At 38.7% G+C, this 20,653-nt stretch overlaps 2 protein-coding genes across 6 annotated transcripts; both read left to right on the top strand.

Annotated features, from left to right (window-relative positions):
• Positions 1 to 4,085: 4,085 nt before the first annotated feature.
• Positions 4,086 to 8,850, top strand: hmga1b (high mobility group AT-hook 1b). 5 transcript variants are annotated; one of them, XM_066665719.1, is made up of 6 exons: positions 4,296 to 4,462; positions 4,584 to 4,641; positions 5,135 to 5,237; positions 5,622 to 5,699; positions 7,325 to 7,369; positions 7,492 to 8,850. In XM_066665719.1, the coding sequence occupies exons 3-6, from the start codon at positions 5,148 to 5,150 to the stop codon at positions 7,555 to 7,557; spliced, it is 279 nt and encodes a 92-aa protein (XP_066521816.1). In that variant the 5' UTR covers positions 4,296 to 4,462; positions 4,584 to 4,641; positions 5,135 to 5,147; the 3' UTR covers positions 7,558 to 8,850. The 5 variants fall into 5 exon arrangements, with proteins under 5 accessions (XP_066521815.1, XP_066521816.1, XP_066521817.1 ...); XM_066665718.1 differs by lacking the exons at positions 4,296 to 4,462; positions 4,584 to 4,641 and adding an exon at positions 4,086 to 4,271; XM_066665720.1 differs by lacking the exon at positions 4,584 to 4,641.
• A 2,249-nt stretch (positions 8,851 to 11,099) lies between these two features.
• nudt3b (nudix (nucleoside diphosphate linked moiety X)-type motif 3b) lies at positions 11,100 to 20,182 on the top strand. The gene is made up of 5 exons (XM_066665345.1): positions 11,100 to 11,509; positions 13,930 to 14,040; positions 15,285 to 15,329; positions 16,028 to 16,112; positions 16,580 to 20,182. Exons 1-5 carry the CDS (start codon positions 11,411 to 11,413, stop codon positions 16,774 to 16,776), a joined length of 537 nt encoding a protein of 178 aa, XP_066521442.1. The 5' UTR covers positions 11,100 to 11,410; the 3' UTR covers positions 16,777 to 20,182.
• The last annotated feature ends 471 nt before the right edge of the window (positions 20,183 to 20,653 follow it).

Genomic DNA, 20,653 nt, shown 5'->3' on the forward strand with positions numbered 1-20,653 from the left:
TTAAGTTCCCGTGTGTCACTTCCTGGTATCAGTCATTCGTTTTGTTTCCTAAGCCATGTTGTGTTGTTTTGCTATTGTCATGTCATGTCATGTCATGTCATGTCATGTCGTGTTGTTTCTTTCCCTCTCCTAGTCAAGTCATTTTGTTTCCTAAGCCATGTTGTGTTGTTTTGCTATGTTCCTAGTCCAAGTCGTGTCGTTTTGTGTATTTCTTGTTCCTAGTCATGTCGTGTTGTTTCTTTCCCTCTCTAAGTCGTCGTTTTGTTTCCTAGTCGTTTCGTAGTGTTTTCTAGTCATGTTCCTCTTCCGTAGTTACTTGTCTTTGTTTTGTTATATCTTTTGTTATATTAAAGTTTGTGTTTAGCAAGTGTGTCCACCTCCATCAGTCCACCCAGAGAATCGTGACAGGTAGCGCATTGTGTCCTATGATGTGAGAGATTGGCATTAAAAAGGATGTAACCAGAGCAACACAAAGTTATGGATTTGGCCATCAAAATGTTAAAGTATGTGAAGAAAAATGCGGTGAACTCTGGATGTTATTTACACTGAGTGAAAGTATAGAAGCTCAGCGTATTCCGTGTTTGCAACACACTGAAGTGACAGCAACGAGAGGGCAAATCCTCAGTTGATTGATTGAGCTCAAGAATTAAATCCAGCGTTTTCTATCAGAGAAAAAATAAATACCCACTTGCTGATGTAAACTCTCTGGCCAAATTGCCCAATATACTACTTTGCTGATATACAAACCCCAGGTCCAGAAAAACTGGGACATTTCGTAAAATATAATAAAAACAAAGAATTCTTCTGTAATTTGTTAATTTTTTTTAAATGCATTTAACAGACGAAAGCACAAAGAAATATTTAGCATGCTTTCATTGTCCAAGTCGACTGTGTTTTCAAAATATAAACAGATTTATAATGCACAGCCACACCACACTCCAAAAAAGTTGGGAGAGCAGTATATTTATGTATTTCATCACCTTTCCCTTTATTCTCACCATTCAATCACTCATTAATTTCTGATAATAATTGTTAAAGTTTTGCAAGTGGAATTTATTTGCATTTTTGCTAGATACAAGACTTCAGCTGCTCAACTGTCTGTGGACTCTTGCGTGATTCTCTTGTCCATGATGCACATAGGAGACAGATGTGGATTGCAGGCAGGTCAGACAATCACACACATTCTGTGTATATGAAGCCATATTAGTCTAGATATTTACAGACACACACACACACACACACACACAGAGAGAGAGAGAGAGAGAGAGAGAGAGAAAGAGAGAGAGCTCAGGTTTTTTTAATGTATTTATTTTTTATATATATAGACACAATATAATCAAGCAATACAATACAGCCTAAAAATCCATAATATAATATTTTTGAGAATATATCTGAACTGGTCTGTAATGTAGTTCTTTCATTCATTCATTATCTGTAACCGCTTATCCAGTTCAGGGTGGCCGGTGGGTCCAGAGCCTACCTGGAATCATTGGACACAAGGTGGGAATACACCCTGGAGGGGGCGCCAGTCCTCACAGACAGTCACCCGGAGGAAACCCACGCGGACACAGCGAGAACACACCACACTCCTCACAGACAGTCACCCGGAGGAAACCCACGCAGACACAGGGAGAACACACCACACTCCTCACAGACAGTCACCCAGAGCAGGAATCGAACCCACAACCTCCAGGCCCCTGGAGCTGTGTGACTGCGACACCTACCTGCTGCACCCTGTAATTTAGTTATAATTTGTATTATTGTACCTTGTGACTACTCTTTTGATTGTTTTAAATGTCAATTAAAAATGACTGAGTTTTGGTGTCCTGTAGAATGTGTTAAATTGTACTGGGATTTTGTTTGTTGAATCTGAAAATTCATCATAAAGCCCCAACTAGAAAATATCTCAACAGCCACCACTGATTCATATGTCATTTCGAGCTGTTTGACAATTCTCTCACAAACTTTGGCACAAAGTTCTGAGCCCTTGATGGAAGCTCCTTTTGAAGCTGATCACGATCCCTTCACCTGTTACCACTATAGCTGCTTATTATGGAATGATTTGAGTTTTATATGTTTCTTGTATATTCTATAAAATTGTCACACTTATTTTGCCTCTGTCCCAACTTTTTCTGGAGAGTGTTGAGGCATAAAATTCTAAATTTGTTTACAGCGAAAATGAAGTGCTTTATGATCAATGTACAACTATACAGTTGAATAACATTTTTCCTGCTGCATTTAACCCATTTTTTGTGGCAATGAACCCATTCACACAGGTGATCAGGGCAGCGAACACCAACGCCCAGGGAAGCAGGTCTCCATCCTCAGCACCCGAGGAGCCTTTTGGGGTATATGTGCTGTGGATGTCCCTGGCAGCCACGGGATTGAACCAGAAACCTTCCAATAGCAAACCTGTTCCTCTAACCATTAGGCCACGACTAACATTCAGTTGTCCTTTACAGATGAATGAAATTCATCAGTGAAAACTCTGAAAAGCTTTTAACACATCACATATTCAGGTTTTCATTGTACTTTACAAATGTCCCCACTTTTCTGGAAAAATGGGGTTTGTATCTTCACAACTTAACTAGCTCAACCTGTCAATCCATGGCAAAAAGAAGAACATCAATTTGGTTCCTGATAAGACTGAAGGACTGTAACCTGGCTTTGTGTACTAGGTGGGTCAAGGAAGAGAAAATGGATATGTTTCTGGTTTTGAGTTTTGGAAAATATTCAATTTGTAAATGTCACCATTACAGCCTTCTATCATCCTTCAGAGCCGACAGAGAAACTCATGGAATGTCCTCCAGAGGATCCCAAGCGATAGTAATATGTGGATTTCAGACCCTTTTCCTGTTGCACCTGTTGCTAATGATATTCCCACAGAACTTGAATCGTAGCTAATCAAACTTTCATTAGAGAGCAGCTTAAAGCTGCAGCATGCCAGATTTCGATTCTATTTGGATCAGTTTTTCATATGAATGCTGCTGTCCTGCTGTTAGTGCCAATGAGTTTCTTTTGCCATTCTTGCTTATGTGAGCCTGTTTTTCCTTATGTGGCCACAAGTCAAAATCCAGGAACACCATCCATCCATCCATTATCTGTAACCGCTTATCCAATTTAGGGTCGCGGGGGGTCCAGAGCCTACCTGGAATCATTGGGCGCAAGGCGGGAATACACCCTGGAGGGGACGCCAGTCCTTCACAGGGCAACACAGACACACACACATTCACTCACACACTCACACCTATGGACACTTTCGAGTCGCCAATCCACCTGCAACGTGTGTTTTTGGACTGTGGGAGGAAACCGGAGCACCCGGAGGAAACCCACGCGGACACGGGAAGATCCAGGAACACATTGAAGACAACTCTGGAGGCACTGTCAAGAGTCTGCCTCTCATCCATCCCACCAAGGGTTTCTCTTCTTGACTCAGAAGCAAGCTGCAGCAATCACAATGATACTACCATAAAAATGATTAAATGTACTACTTTGTACATCTGTCAGATTAACATATAATGATGGAAATATAATTTTATATAGTAAATTTGTGAAGTTTTATATTCAGCTAACATCTGGAGCTAAGGGGATAATTTATTTCCATGTACTTTTGTACATGTTTAAAATTGTTATACATTTTTATTTGTGTGACTGAACTGAATTTGACAACACACGTGTCAGTCCATGAGAAGTAAGATTTAGAGAAATAATAAAACATTTTATATGAAAAGTTGAGAATATTCTTGATGGCCATTATATTTTATAATTATGGTGAACCGAATGGTGGAAAAGGTTCTGTGCTAAGGTGTTCCAGGTGGTTGTTAGAGTGCTTCAGAAAGGTTGCTATGACCCCATGTGATTTCTAGGGTGTTCTTAAGTGTCACATCCTGTATATGTTGTGCGTTACTAGTATGACACGAGGTTGCACACACTATTGCACCCTATTTATTCCTGTGGAGGGAAATGGTAACAAATACACTTACTAGTACAAACAATCAACAAGCTGTGGCTAAACATAAACAGGTGGAACTTAATGATAAAGCTTCCTGTAACTATGAGATACTAAGACATGATTCATTATGACTTGGTAAACGGCCGTGTTTTTCGTGAGGCTATTATGGGATTCTGCATTCTCTAAGTGGACTACAGCTGAGACTGTGAGCTTAATAAAATGACCAGAGCCGAGTTGAAGCTGCTGAAGCAGATGGTCTCCCCCGCCCTCTTTGTTTCTGCATCAGTCCGAGCCTCCCACGACTTCTCCACGGGCTTTGGTGTGTTATTATTATATTTTATAGCGTAGCACAGTCCCGAGAAGGGTGTAAGGTTTCTCGGAGCCTCTCGAGAGAGTTTATTTCTAGAAGCACGGATAAAGGGCACTTAGTTTTCTGGGTGTAGCCGGGTTTCTTCCTCAGCGAGCGGACATTGTGATTTAATTCAATCGAGGAGACATTGTGCTCAGGAGGTGGGGCTAAGAGCAGATACACAATAATACACGCACACCAGCGTTTATTTTCTATTCGTCTGTGTGAAAACTATTCTGCGGAGCGTTCCGTGTAAGTTAACGATTCCTGCTTTTCCTCCAGTTCATTCCTCTCGGTTCCTTAGTCTTAGCGGTCTTTCGCGACAAACCTCGCGGGCGCGGTGAGTTCTGATCTCGGCCAAATACAGAGCCGAGTACAGCCTCAAAAACATCACAAACACTGGAGCTTTTGGGCGCTTCTTTCTGTCTTTCTACTTCTGGTCATGGACATATACACTGGGTTGTTTTGGGCGGTGGAATACATTAATTATAATCTGCTGGTCTGTATATAATAACCTTACCGCACTGTAAGACGAGGGCAGAACACCAAATCTTTCCCTACTCCCTACCTAGTGCACTCTGTGGGTTAAGAAATCAAACACAAATCGTGTTATTTTCTTTTCACAACAATCATATTCTACAAGACTCCTTATCCCACACCTTAGTGCCCTATTTGTATGTAGGATCCCTACTTGTAAGACCTACGAAGTGCACTACTTAGGGAAGTGGATGATATTTGGGACACGTCCGTGGGTTCTCGCGGCAACACTGTTTTGTACGTAGTGCGTTTTTAAACGGAATAAATGACTTTCTAAATCGTTTGTCTTCGACCAGGTGACGAGAGAACATGAGCGATTCCGAAAAACAAAGCCTCTCTCTGGCAGAAAAGGATGGAGTGGAAAAAAGAGGAAGAGGAAGACCGAGAAAACATCCAAAGGTAACGTTCACCAACAAGGGGCGCGTCTCAAATGGCGCACCTAGGGCACTATTGGAGTTTTGGCATTTTCGCATAGATAATGTAGTGTTAGCTCAAACAGTTGTTGTGCACATGCGGCAGGGTACCAAACGGCTCATATTAAACACACAATTATCTCTGGACACACGAGCTAATATTTAAAGACCCACAAAAAATCACTATGTAGGAAGTAGGGAGCAATTTGAGACGGAGCCAGAGCGAACAGGTCCCTCGTAACTTTAATACAGTAAAGGGGGTTAAGCCTGTGTGCACAGCCTTTGCCAGATTCACACATAACTAAAATAAAATTGTGAGCAGAGTTCTGAACTTCAGCCTCATGTTTGATTATGTATTTCCCAATCCCAGGAGTCCAGTGGATCCCCAGCTCTGAAACGACCAAGAGGGAGGCCAAAAGGCAGCAAAAACAAGGGGCCCTCCAAGAAAGTGAGTCCTGAATGAACTGCAACTGTATATTTGAGGTTCAGTAAGCCTAAAGAGAGCGTGTTATCTGCTAAAGGATCATCCTCAGGCCTTCAGTAGATGGCCTACTAGAGCTATAGGCTCAGCACTGTCAGTCTGTCTCGCCCACCACGTCACAGCTCACAATGAACCCATTGCCCCCTCCACCTGTTTTAAGCTCAACAATTGCACCCTCTGCTGTTCTCTACTGGAAAATCTGGCGATATATTTACAGGGGAATTCGACCTATTCTAATAGAAACATAATTCAGTGCTGGAGATGTAAACAAAGTCATTAAGAGTGTCCTGATATGGAATAATCCTTGCAGAGTATGTTACCGATTTTACAGTACTGCTGATAGGAAGCAAGTATAGCTAGCGAACCTTCACAGTTTCATATGTAATGATAATAGTAGAATAGTTGTAATAATTTTTTCTCTTTGGGAATTAACTTGCCTTACAACACCCTTTACACTCAAACCCTATTTAGATTCATTCAAAGGGATATATTATGTGAAAAAGTCATGAAGTGAGTGCATGAGCACATTGTGGGGATCCCAGCCCTCAGTGTGAAATAAAACAACACAGACAGTATTGATCTGCCCAAGTCTGAAAACATAGGATAAAATGATTTGTTCTGATTTTGTCCTGTGTTTTACATAGAGTGCAGACACTTCAGAGTTGGCCTCTTCTGTGTCTCCAATCACAACACTGGACCCTCATTTATGTGAGAGCACAAAGAGGTTAAACAAATCAAAACAAACAAAAGGCATGCTGTGAAATAAGAGTACTAATTAAATATGGCAGAATTGAGAACAGAGGGGGACAAATGGTCAAGAACCAGAGCTTCTGCTCCTTGTTTGTTGCTGTTGGGCTCCTTGCATTTGTAGTAAATGTGGTCTCATTCTCAACAGGGCTGTGATAACTTGTGGAAAGAGGGTCACATTTAAAGCCTTCAGACATCTTGTTCCTAGCACCATCGCTGTGAACCACTAACTGGTTAAGAGTATATCTACTCGGAATAGCTTTGTTTATATTGTAATGTCTGATAATGGACTTCTGCATGAACATTTATCTTTTTGAATTATTTTTAGTATATTTTTTCTGCTTCCTTTTTTTTTTTTTTTTTTTTTTTTTTCTTCGTTGTTTTAGGATGGTCATGACAGTCTTATCACCAACTGGAAGGTTTGCAATACACTGTCCGTCCTAAAGGTGGAGTAGGTGATTTTGTATAAACCAGTGTGTAAGCTTGAAAAAATGCAACCAAAAAGTCCCACCCCCTACATTCAGCCCTAATTCCAAAGCCACTCCTTTACAACATAGAAATGTCACAAATGCTTGGTAAATCAGAGAGAGGAGCACAACCTCTACCTACCTCATGTCTGAGTCACATATACACTTATCAACCATAACATTATGACCACCGCCTTGTTTCTACACACACTTGCCAATGTATCTTCATGCACAAGTCTCCACTAATGTCATTAGACCCAGATCAAGATATATATGTAACAGAACAGTTTTTAAGACAAATGACCTACTCCAGCTTTAATGTAGCACAAAGAATTGACAAACTGATGTGTTTGAGGCTAAAACAATGTCTGTTCACAGAGAGCGTCTTCAGCAAAGAAGCTAAAGGGGAAGCCCAAGAAAGAGGTAATAGACTAAACATACAGAGTTATTTCTGAATATACTGGTGACTTTTGAATGTGCATCCATAGTTTTGTGCCCAAAATGGTAACCTCGACTATTTACTTCTATTTTGCTGTGTGTTTTAGGAAAAGGAAGATCAGGCACCTCAGGATTCCTCGGAGGAAGATGAGGAGGAGGAAGAGGAGCAGTAGCTGTCTCATCCTCAGCACTACCTCAAGACACTCAACCTGGCACCACTCACTAATCTGCAACCTGTGTTTAACAAGGGAATGTCATTCGCTCCAACCCATTTCACAACTTTACAGGACTGATACACATCAAATATCCTCTCTTTCTCTGTAACACAATCAGTTTATGTAAAAACTGGAATAATTTTAGAAATCTGTGAATTAGATGATGTAAGTGTTTAGTACATTTAATGGTGCTTACTGGGAGCTTTTCTACTTTTGTTCAGGTTGGCTTTTTATGTATTTTATGTGGCTTCTAAGGCGGGGGATGTAGAATTAGAAAGAGCAAGCTGTATGTTTTGACCGTGATGTGTAGTGGTCCTATAGTTTTAGTGGAGGGCTTTCTGCATAAATGCAGTTGTTTTAAACCACTCCTGCTCCATAAACTGACTAGAGTTAATTTGATTAGATTTACTTTATTATACATGTTGATGAGTGAGTATTGGACATTTGTTGAAGGTTAAGTGTGTGTAGTTTGTGAGATATACTGACCACACATTAATGGGATTTAGATCAAGAGAAACCATTCTCTGCAGTCTTTCTCAATCTGTTGTATTAGTTGACTAGTTGATGTAGTTGTTTTGAGCATAGTTCTCACTTCAAGGACATTCCAGTAGCACTAATTTTGTGACCAAATTCAATAGACTGTTAGTCTTTGTGTTTTAGTCATTGACAAATTTGCCATGCTTGATTGAACTGTTTTTAACAGACCCAACAGATTATATACCCGAGATAAACTGATGAGGATTAAAGTCTTTATGATATTGTATTTGATAAACACTACTCTCTGAAATTTAAATTATTACTATTCTAAATGAGTCCCTGCAAATACTACTGGGAGTTTACAATGAACACGTGAAATAATGTTCACTCAAGCTGCTATACCTCAGTACCATGGCTTGTGCCTCTGACAAGCCCACGTTTTTGTTATGACTGTTTTTTGCTCTGAGCTCACGTCACACATTTCATCCATGCCCATATTTTCTGAACCATTACAACAATATGCATTAGCCACCTCAGGAATTACAGTGTACAGAAAGGCAGCAAAAGACCAAGGTAGTGTTCAGATAGCACTGATGACTTCTGTATAGAATATGTTTTGTCTTTTCACTCAGAAATAGCCTTTGCCTTGCACCTATTTTTGATGCAGCTGAGGAATTGTCTACAAACTTTTTTAGGCTTATACCACATTTTGTTGATGCAGCGGCAGGATACATATTTATTTCATGTCTAATTAAGAACTAAATTGTACCTGTGTAGCATGTTGTGTTGTTAATAAAATACATTTTCTCATTTCTGGGTTGTTGTTTTTTTTGTTTTGTTTTGTTTTTTTTTTCCCCTGAGAATTTTGCCTGTGGTATAAAGTTTGTGATGTCTTTGGAATTATCTGAGTTACTACATAAATACCTTCATCCTAATATTTATTCAAATGTAATATAAAGCCAATTTTACTTGCCCTCTCTAAGCAAAAATGGCTTAACAATTTGATAATGAATGCAAATTGACCTGAAAGACTCGACTGTGTAAAAACATGATTTGTTTTTCAAAGCAGAATTATGTTGAAGTGCAATATAATAAAAACCATTTCTTGAGTAAAGGTAATAAGACAGAAATGCGTTGCAAAATAAAAGGCCTATATCAGTCGTAGATAGGAATGAGAGCCCTAAAAAAAGAGGCACAAAAACATGATCATCTAGGTGAAAACACCCCTAATGTTATAGGCATGATAGCACATAGCCATTAGCCTTTCGTTAGAAAAAACACTAACAGAAGATGAACTTCTAAATTAACTTTTCTTTATGAATAAATAAATATTGCAGATTTCCTCAAGTTGCTGAAGACCACGTTGATGTTTTGTGCAAAGATAAGTAAACCTACTGGTACAGCACTATGAGGTAAGCATAATCTCCAAACCAACAGCAGAACACCTCTGGCCTGGTTTAGCCCTGTTTGAAATAATTACAGATAACTCATTAACTTGGATGGAAAAGAATCGTGATGGATCTCCAAATAAATAAACAATATTTCAATGGCGATTAATAACTTCTACCAAAAATATTGCCAAATGACCCTTTCTTACAAATAAAGAAACAATAGTGGCTGCTTACGTGAAGTATTTTACATATTTCTCATAATTTAAATGCATGAGATCAATTCAAATCTGTATATTTAGTGTGACATTTGGTCCAAATGTCAAAAATGGACCATCAGAAAACCTGGAATTCAATGTATTAATTAATTCATTCATTCATTGTAACCGCTTATCCAGTTCAGGGCGAGGATCACTGGGCGCAATTCAGTAACACACCCTGGAGGGGGCGCCAGTCCTTCACAGGGCGACAAAGACATAGGAATTTAATTTACAAATGTTGAATTTTGCACTTTCCACTTAGACGCCTTAAATGTCTCCCAACAGTTAGTTGTGGATAAATCCTTATCTGACCAAAGGTATGAAATTTGTCTTAGAGCTATATATGACTTTAGAGATTGAAGTGTGAGAAGTGTGATCAGAAGAAATCCTTTTAGACACGATGCCTCAACTAGTCATATTAGTCAGATGACATACCAATTCACATGCTTTTTAATCAGATACCTTGATTGCTGAAAATATATGTTTAGTGAAAATATACTGTAGTTATGTGTGTTTCTTGATAAACAAGTTTTTATGATGAAGGTAGCTCAGAATTCACTGGCCACTGTGTACACCCACTTTTTTGGTCCAAATCGTAGGTGCAGTAATCAGAGACAGTAGCTCATCTCAGTTAGTTATTCATCCTCTAGTTTATCTTTAGTGGTCAGAAGATGCTGTTGGATGGATGTTTTGGTTGGTGGACTATTCTCCATCCAGCAGTGACACTGAGGGATTTAAAAACTCCATCATCACTGCTGTGCCTAATCCACCAGAGTAACACACACCACCACATCAGTGTCAGTGCAGTCTATAAAATGATCCACCAGCCTGCTTTCTGGTGGTCCTGTTGAGAAACAGGGCGAAATGGGCTAACATTTGTGAAAAAACAATGTGCACCCATCTATTAAGTGGAACTGATATAATTGACAAAGGTTAATATTAGAATGTTTTTTTTTGTTTGTTTCTATTATTATTATTGTTTTATTTTTATTTTTGTAATTATTTTAAATGGTTCAAATAAGCACCATCATATGCTCTACTATTGTTAAGTGTCAAATAATCAATTTTCAGTATTATATAGAACTGGGTACTGGCATAAAACATTTAATCAGAATTTTGGCCTTTAGTCCTCCTCTGTGACCCCAGTGCAAGTGGAAAGCATTTTTTTAATCCAAACAAAATTGAAATCACAGTTTAGAAGCTAGTCATAAAGAAATTTTAATCATTTGACAGGTTTTAAAACTCTTAAAATGTTGGAGTGATAAGTGAAACGTTCCATAATTATTAACCTGATTTTAAACCACATTTTAGGATGTAGAAAGTGTATTAATTTGCGAGGTAGGTTCTACCCTTGCAGCTGTCTAAGCCTGTGAAAGTGGAAAGTGTTGCGGTGTGTTATGAGAGGCTCTCGTAGACACGCTGTGGAATGGATTCCCGATTCTACAAAAGTGGCTACGCAACTTTTTGAGCGGATCACCATTCACGGAGGCCTGAGCTGCGTGCTTGACGCAGCGGTTTCAGTAATGGCGTCTATGGCTGAGATGCGCTTGGCTTTGGAAAAATGAAGCGTAGAAGAACTTTTTTGTTTTATTAACAACGCAGGGTTTCCGTTTGTGAACTTTGCGTGTGAAGGCCGTGTCATCTCCTGGAGGTTCGAACTGCGATTTTAGACCCTGTCGAGCCGAGATGATGAAGCTGAAGTCCAATCAAACTCGCACGTATGATGGAGATGGCTATAAGAAAAGGGCCGCTTGTCTGTGCTTCAGGAGCGAGAGTGAGGAGGAGGTGAGGGCCCTGGATCAGAGGGCCATAAACACGATTAAATGTCGCTCTGAAACATTGAAGTGCTCTGTAAATATGAGCATCGTTTGGCTCCAGAGTCATGGATTCAGCTTAATAAATAAACGAGCCCGAAGTCCGCTTCGTACCACATTCTTATTGCAATTCTCCGTTCCACCTTAAATGGTGCGGCAGTTACACTCTGGGGATTGCACCGTTTAAGGTGGCACGGAGAATTCAGGTAGAGGAGAGAAAAGGCAGATCAGTACCGTTTTAAACTGGAACGGAGAAATTAGAGAAGAAATAGACATATAGCAGCTTCGGGTTTTAAACAATACAGTTTTAAGGTGGAATGAGGACTTAAAACCTAAAAACTGGCGAAACAAGCCGATGTCAGCCTCGTGTTTTAAGGTTCCACCATTTTAAGGCGGAACGAACAATTTGAGTGTAAAAGCCAATTTCTTTCTTTGTCTAAAACGTTTTAATGCGTGTTTTAATGTGGAATGGAAAAAGAAAGACAACTCGGTGATTAAGAAGCCGACTTCACCTTCATACAGCTGTTAACCAAGTGCTCAGACTGAGCTGTCGGTTCTCCTCTATTACAGGGAGCTAACGGTAGCTCAGCCGAGTCCGGTTTGTCAGTGAAAAACTGAGCTGCGAGAAAAACAGCAAACTAATATCTGTGTAATTTATAAACTATTGAAATTACTTTTACTTTCACTGGCCAAACTCATTGATGCTTAAAAGTAACCCGATTTGTGAGCAAAAACGAAAAAAGACGAATGCTAAGCTCTATTCGTTGGCTGTCTCTCCGAGTTTCCTAGTTCGTATCTAGTGCAATTTTTAGGTAACGAAACTAAGGCCTCTGAAGCCAAGCACTGCTGTAAATGTTAGATACCGAGTCACTCTGGACAAAATTAATTTAAGCTGTTAACTTATTGCATGAACATGTTTAGTAAAAGCCGTTATTTTAGGATCTATATAGTGCACTCTCATTGGAAGAGGGAGTTATTGAGATGCATCCATTGTTTTGCCGGAGCTTAGTAATCCTACTTAGACTTTTCAGCCATCCTAGCAAGTTATGAAATCTGACTTATTTTAAAACATTAGGGCCAAGAACACATTTATTCATAGAATTTTAAAGTCCGGCCATCGGTTGAACCCTAAAAGCTAATGTTTTCATCAAATACAAGCAAACAAACAAAAAAACACATATTTAGAATTTTTCCAAGAAAAACAAGTCCTGTAATGCCCACTAAGTTTCTTATACATAATTCTCCCCCTTTGCCCTTATTCAGTATGAGTGGATCTATGAATATAGTCCCTCGCATCCCTCTACACCCACCCCTCTGCCGGGGACCAGCAGCTTGAAAGCTCTGCCCTGCAATTTGACAGGAATGGTTTCCATAGGTTTATGATGTAAGAAAACCCAGCTGTCTGATTACGCCAATTTGAATATTTTGAAATACTGCCATTTCACTTCCATTTCAAGTTCACATGCTCAGCCATGGTGTTCATTTCTTATTTCACTAGTGTTATGTTTTCTAGCATATACACAACACAACAGAGACACATCAACAAGGTTAAAAACTTGATTTTCTGTAGAGGGTGTCTCTAACCATTACAATCGACTTTCAACACCGTTTTTATTTACTATTTTATTATGGCTTGATAATTCTTTGTTAAATTTTGAGGGCAGCTTAACTTTTGCCTCATACATGTTTAGGAACATTTTCCACTACTTTTATTGCTAAAGGCACTGTCAACATTTTATTATTTTTCTTAAACCAAATGTAACCCTATGGCCTATCTAGTGAACTTCATATGTCATAAAACTACAGTTTGAACAGCCAAATAGTGCTAAAAACATTAAAGAAGGTGTCAGGCCACTTGAGCCTGAATATAAATGCCTTTTTATCAGATGATTAAGAAAATCTTTGTTCATTGACCAACAATAATCCTTAAGTCCTAGATAGATAGATAGATACTTTATTGATCCCCAGGGGATCCTAGTTTTCTCTTACACGACATGAACTTGGTGAAATGGCCAATTGTCTTCCTAAAAACACTGGTTTCAGAGTTGACCATTATAAAAATATAGTGTCTGTTTAATATTGTAGAATACCAGCATTTACCATACATTAATTGGTAGATTTTCTATTCATTTTGACTTATGTTTTAATCATGTTTTCATGGGAAGATGTTACCAGGGAAGATGTTAAGAGTCTTGCCTAAGGACTCTTTAGTGTATAGTGTTGTGTTCCTGGCAGAGCTGGCAATTGAATCCTGGTTCATTATGCCAACCAAATCACAGCCTGTGTATATCACATCCACCTCTGTGAGACCGTGGAGATATGTGAAGTCATCTGTGAGATCTTGCTGTGTAAACTGTACTGAATCAGTTGTTGATTGCTGTGTTGATTCAGGTGTTGCTGGTGAGTAGCAGTCGACATCCAGACAAGTGGATCGTACCAGGAGGGGGAATGGAGCCAGAGGAAGAGCCCAATGTTGCTGCTGTCCGAGAAGTTTGTGAAGAGGTTAGACCCCTTCTTAGATATTAATGTTGAATGTGGATTCTGTTGTAGCATTGTTACCGATGCAGGACAATTCAGTGGATTTTGAATAACTGACTAATGACACATCCTTAAATCATCTGAGTAGAGTTTACAACTGTATTAAATGTATAACTGCCAGTTATGCATCTTTGATAGGAATGGCAATTTAAAAAAAAAAGTAACATTGTTGAATTGTTCAACGCTATTTGTTCGTATTGGGCAGAGTTTTGTGCTTTAGATAGCTGGGTCTTTGTTATATCTTTATAGCCCTTCTGAGCTAACCCCATGTTCTGTTCAAAGATTCTTGTGATGGGCAGTGATACACATCACTCGTGGAGAGAGCGATCACATTACAGTGGAGTGTTAAAGGGCGTTAAACTCAGATTAACTACTGCTCTTTACTCTACACCCTGGCTGTGCTCCAGTTAGGCAGAACTCCAGAAGCAACACTAGGCTAAGCTTCCTTAGACCACAGAGAATGCAGACTTTTGCCCTTTGTATGATCAGTGTACTGCCACAATAAGGAATAATGAATAGATTGTTGAATTAGCATTATGTAGGTATTTGAAACCGATTGTCCTGCCTAGAAGCACATGTTCCAGGATCCAAGCAGAGTGTGTGCCAACGTCACTTGAATTGTCCTCTTATCATTTGAATTGTCCAATTATTTGTGTTTTAGGTTTGAAATGGTAAACTGACAAAATGCAACTGAAGTATTCTGTTAAACAGACTATCTGAAAAGTGTTTTGCTGTTTGGGGAAAGTGTTATTAACATCTTGGAGGTTTTTTAATACTCTAAAACAAAGCATATATTTCAGAAATTTTACGATTCACAATAGTGTGTCTATCAGTATGGATAATTGTCCCAGTCCGGTAATGCAAGAATCTTTTGTTTACTTTTCTTCAAGGTGTTTACACAGAGGCCAGTTTCCCAGGTTCAGATTAAACCCTGTTTCAGACTGACATAAACAGTCAATACTGTTTAACCAGTTTTTACTTGAGGTCTTAAGAATTTTCAAAAGTTGTTTATTTAGTGATCAAAAGAAGTGTTGCCTTGTTTTGAATGTGCTAAAAGCTGTTATTGAATTATGAATAGAAAAACTGAATCATTTTCCTACTACATTTGTTAAATGACTGGTTTCAACACTGGAGTATGTTTCAGTTTCCACAGGTTCCTCTATTTTTCAGTGATAAAAACTGTAAATGTGCTTCTTCTGCTCTGATAGGCTGGTGTGAAAGGCACTTTAGGAAGACTAGTAGGAATTTTTGAGGTAAGTTGCATTAATGTCAAACTTGTTGTTACCCAAATTTTGTTTCTGATTTAGAAATTTGTCTGATCAGAAATTCTATATTCAGCTCAAATTCTAACTCTACATTCACACCTGCAGCGACTTTCCATCTTTTGTTGATCAAATTGCTGATCATGGCCTTTATGAAATCAAGCTGAACTTCAGTGCCACAGTTTCACCGAAACTGAACATAGTGGTGTAGATGCTAAATTCTTACTGGTTATCACCACATCAATTTGCTCCTAAGTTAAACTTTGCTCAGTGTCATCACGTCACTGACTCCACCCACTTGGTGTTGCCAGCCTTCACGCTGCCTCGTGCTGCTGGAAATCACCAGCTCTCATTAAAAATGAACGAACTTCAGCTACATTGTCATGTTGCGTCATTGCCAATTTGAACGCAGGGTGTGACAGGAGATTTCCTGCAGTGTTGGAATAGGAGAATTCAATAGACACAATTATAATTTGGAGGGAAACAAGATAATGTTCAGTTAGGTGAAATAACGGCACGTGGATGGAGATTCATGTGATCAGTTTTAGTCTTCTTTTAAGATATTTGCTGTGTCTATTTCAGAGACAGACTGTTCTCAGTTGCATATTGATGTGAGATTTGTAACCCATACCCAGGTACAGTGTGTCTGCTGCACTACAATATTTTGAAAGATTTTTCCTCTTATTCAGAATCGAGATAGGAAACACAGGACGTATGTGTATGTTCTTATTGTAAAAGAAGTACTGGAAGACTGGGAGGACTCTGTAAACATTGGTGAGTATTTGAGGTTTATTTATAGATAAGTGTAACTATAGATGGAAACATGGAACTGATTATTTACACTGTGCCATAAGTGCATTGAATAGTGTGTAGTACAGCTGGGTGATGTTAATCTTATTCAGTATCATGGTTTATAAATATATCATCGTATCAGGTGGTCTTTAAGCTTTAAACATTAATGAAGTTAATCAAATATTACTAATATGTTTTATGAGATTTTAACTTATTTTTCAAGAACTCAGTAAATGTATAAGCTTTGTAGTTAACTGTCCTGAATGCCACAGATGAAATGGATCTGCTATGGATCTAATGCTCATTGTGGATATACTGCTTATATCAATATCAGCATGTCACTTTAAATATTGTTCTACCAGAAAAGCAGTCTTACTTTATATGAATTGACCAGTCCTTCTGCCTAAGACTGAACAACTGAGGGCTTGTGCCTCCTCTTCTGTTGACAGGGAGAAAAAGGGAATGGTTTAAAATAGACGATGCCATACAAGTGTTGCAGTGTCACAAGCCAGTTCAGGCCACCTACTTCGAGGCTCTGCAGGAGGGCTGCCTGACCAGTAACGGGACGCCCCTAGTGGCCACGATAGGAGGAGACCTATCGCCCACCTACAACATAAATCAGAGCTCTGTATCTGATATCAGATAACTAATACACAACACTGACACTCTGGATGCTTCCGCCACCACTCTCGCTCTTATTCTTTCAGTTGTCTCTCTCTCTCTGCCTCTCTCTGCCTCTCTATCTCTCTCTCTCTCTCTCTCATTTTCCTTCTCTTTAAAAATGGTTTGCCTTGCCAACCCTTTTTGAGTGCCAGAAAGGTGGCACAAACTTGACAAGTGTTGGATAAATATTCAAAAACATGTTTTGTAAATGTAAATTTAATGTTTGTCTCTCTACTCTGATTTTTCCCTTACAAATGGACAGTTGCATGAAATACCCTCTCTCTCCTCTGCCCCATACCCCAACCCTCTTTAGTGCCCTCTATGTGGCCCAAGTGTGAGTTTAAATGAATGCAAGAACTACTTTTTACTGTTGTGATGTAAATACACATAGCCTAGTGCTTATGCTTGAGGCTTTCAATATTTTTACGCATTCATTTTTCTGTTTGTGAGAGTGAGTGAGCACGTATTAGTGTGTGAGTGATAGTGTGTGTATGTGTTCGTTCTCTGAACCACCCCACAGTGAGAAGGAAACGCTTAGCTGCCTGAACGGATGGAAATGTGAGAAGTCAGTTGTTTTGCATGAGCACTGATATTTATTTGTCTTACGAGTTTGGGTGATCTGATGAATGTTCAACCTGTATTTGGTGTCAGTAGGTCTTCTGAGTAGTGCTCTTTCTCCCCATTTGCCCCTTTTGGTATTTTGTAAATATTTTGTGAGAAGAAGAAATTCATGCAGAGGGCTTACTTATGCTTGGTCCTTAATTAGAGGGTGGAACCTGAGTCTTTCAATATACTGAGTTTAACGGTGATAGTTCACCTCAACATTGACAATAACAGTGAAATGATACAAGCTTGGCGGGCTTATAGTTAACATAACATGCTAATTGATGGGTTTCATGCCCTTTTTGTGTCTGCTCACAGTTGTTCATGTTAGCATCTTGGTTCAGAGCATCTTTTTTAATTCAAACTAGCTTTGGAAACCTCAGTCAAACCTCAGTGTAAAGGCTGTGTGCTTTGTGTGGTCAGCAGTGTGTCCTACATGTTCATTATTATATAAAATGGTCCTTGAGGTTTGGCATGTTGTTAATCTCTCAAACAAGCCTTCGTTCATTTCAATGTTTTGATGGTGAAAGTGTGCCAGCGAAAAGAGGTCTGTAAAAAGAAAGAAAACAAAACAAGTCCTAAATTTTCAATGCCAAAAACCACTAAACCTAAAATTATTTAAAAGGCATGTTACGTTGGATGATAAAGGTGGATGTAACCAGTTTGGGTAGAAAAGAACCAAACATAGGCACATATCAATTTTCATTTTTAATTTATTATCAAGTGATTTAAGTTGAGCGAGTTGAAGGCACTTTTTATTTGGTCAAAGGCAGCAGTTCCTTTGAATGTTCCCACAGAAAACCCATACGCCTTAGTTGCCCCTCAAATTGTTTTAAGCTTGTAAAAATGGCTCTTGTCCACTGCATGAAGGCATAAGTAGTAAATGCTGCCTATTGTTAACGTGGTTTTCAGTGGAAGGGTTGTATGTCATATGGTGTTAATTTAGGCAGATGAAGGTTTTTCCTAGCCCTGATTATTTATATCTATCAGTGATCTTCGCAGTAATCTTTCTTTTCTTGATCTCTTAAGAGAAGTGTTGAGTCCGCATCCTCATTCAAATGCTCCATACCTGCTTAACAGCATGATCTAATACGCTGTTTGTAACATGATGCAGAGAAAAACAAGGCTTGTACAGATGAGTGACTTTGTTTTAACATGTAAAAAGTGATTTTGAACTTTAGGCTTTTTTTTCTCCCTTTTCTTTCCCTCCTTAATCGTATAGTAAGTCGTCTTAGCCAGACTGCTTACCTGCCCTTCTAATGGCAAGCAGCATTTGGCACAATACTGTGAATCTGGAGCCACTGTAGTTAGCCATTTGTTCTCTTTCTGCATAGGTCAAACATAAAAATACAAAGTACAATACATGTGGTTTGATATTAGGCATGGTACACATGAGTTTCCAATCACTGGCAATGGAACTGTTAAATCTCAAGCAGGACGTAGGACATGAACCATGGTTCTCAAACGGGATCTCTGGGAACTACAGATGGTCCACATTTTTTGTTCCATGGTGTAAAATATGGAGCATCTTGGAATCCCTAGTGTCCACTTTGAGAACCATTTTTTGTAGAGAATTGGCAGCTGAAGCAATGTCACCTTTTTATTTTCTCTGAAATATTTGAGCATGATTTATTTAACGGTCTGTGTTTTCCTCCCTCAGAAAGATTTGTTTATTTGATTGAGATGTAGTAAAAATATTTCAGGTTTGCCTCTACAAAACATCCTGATTAGGAAACTTCCCAGACAGGGATTATGCACAGTCCAGAGCTGCACAATGTTCTGCAAAGTTTCACCCTTGAAAGGAAAAAAGTCCAGGACTAAGCCTAATCCCTGTCTGGGAAACCAGCTCTAAGGGATTGGTTATTACTGAGCGAGAAGCCAGTTAAACATTCAGGTATGGGTCTTAACAGAGGCCATGATGATGCAATTGATTCAGTTCAGTAACTAGGTTGGAATTCTTGAGTTTTGTTTACATGGCTAGACTAGTCTCTGTCAAACACTAAAATTTAAATACTTCTGCTGGATTTGCTAAACTTTTCCTGTCTGCCCACAAAGCATGTTTATTACATGGTGTGACTCAACAAGAATATTTGTTAAATCTGTAATAACCCAGAAGGTTCAGTGGTTGCTGGGCTCTTCTATTAACTGCACATAGAACAATCACTTGTAGAAACGTATGCTAAGGAATTTTTTTTTTTTACTAAATTAAAACTAATTCACCCGTGCAGGGAGTATTATTGGATTATATGTGGAATACATAGAGCATTGTAGGATTTTGGAAAAAGTGTTTATATATATATATATATATATATATATATATATATATATATATATATATATATATATATATATAAAACCCATTCCAGGTTTGACTCTGCTTACAGTGTCTTGATCCCACAGAAACAATCCTGACTACTACGTTTTGTATGCAGACCAAAGTCCACCATAGAACTGACTACTTAGTCATGCTGTATTGCACCTTGTTTCTAGCCCAGCGAATAATTAGACCCTGAATGTAAACTCACGTTATACCAGAACACCAGTCTGATTTTTTTTTTATTTTTTTTTTACATGCCCTAAATAAGTCACATTTAAAATTTGCTTATAGTTGACCACAGCCTGTAGTAACCAACAAGAAAATTAGACTTCACTCATCTAGTCCCAACAACTGTGACCCTTTTCAGTTTAACAAGCATACCCTTCACTGGAACATTTGCTTTGTGATTTTGGGATTGTGGAATATACCAGTATGAGAATGTAATATAAATGTGCCAATAAACATCAGTATTTCACATTATCTGCCCTTGTCTTTCTTTACACAGTAGTTTGGGTATCCAAACCCGTTTATTCAGTTATGTGAGGAAGGCAACAAACTTCTCCTAACATTGCTTTTAAGCCATCAGAACCTATAAATGCTAAGTAAACACTTTATTTTTATACTTACCTTTAAGCAGATTCATAAATCATGATTAGCTCATATCCAACAGTGGATAAGTTCCACTGCTCTATGGGAGTGGATTTAACCTTTGCCGTATTTTGATGTGGTGTAGTCCAGGAATACTATGAAAATTATATGGACCCTTGTTTTGAATACTCAAAATCAGCTCTCTGGTGTTCTCTTCCTGTCTTTCCTAATTCAAAACAGGGCAACAACACCATGTTGATTTAAATTATATAAACCATGTACTACCATGAAATAAACAGACATGATTCATCAGGTTACTTAATCTAAATTCACAGATAAATCAATGTAAACT

This window comes from Hoplias malabaricus, chromosome 3 (genome assembly GCF_029633855.1).
Source record: "Hoplias malabaricus isolate fHopMal1 chromosome 3, fHopMal1.hap1, whole genome shotgun sequence".
In the NCBI taxonomy this organism is placed as follows: Eukaryota; Metazoa; Chordata; class Actinopteri; order Characiformes; family Erythrinidae; genus Hoplias; species Hoplias malabaricus.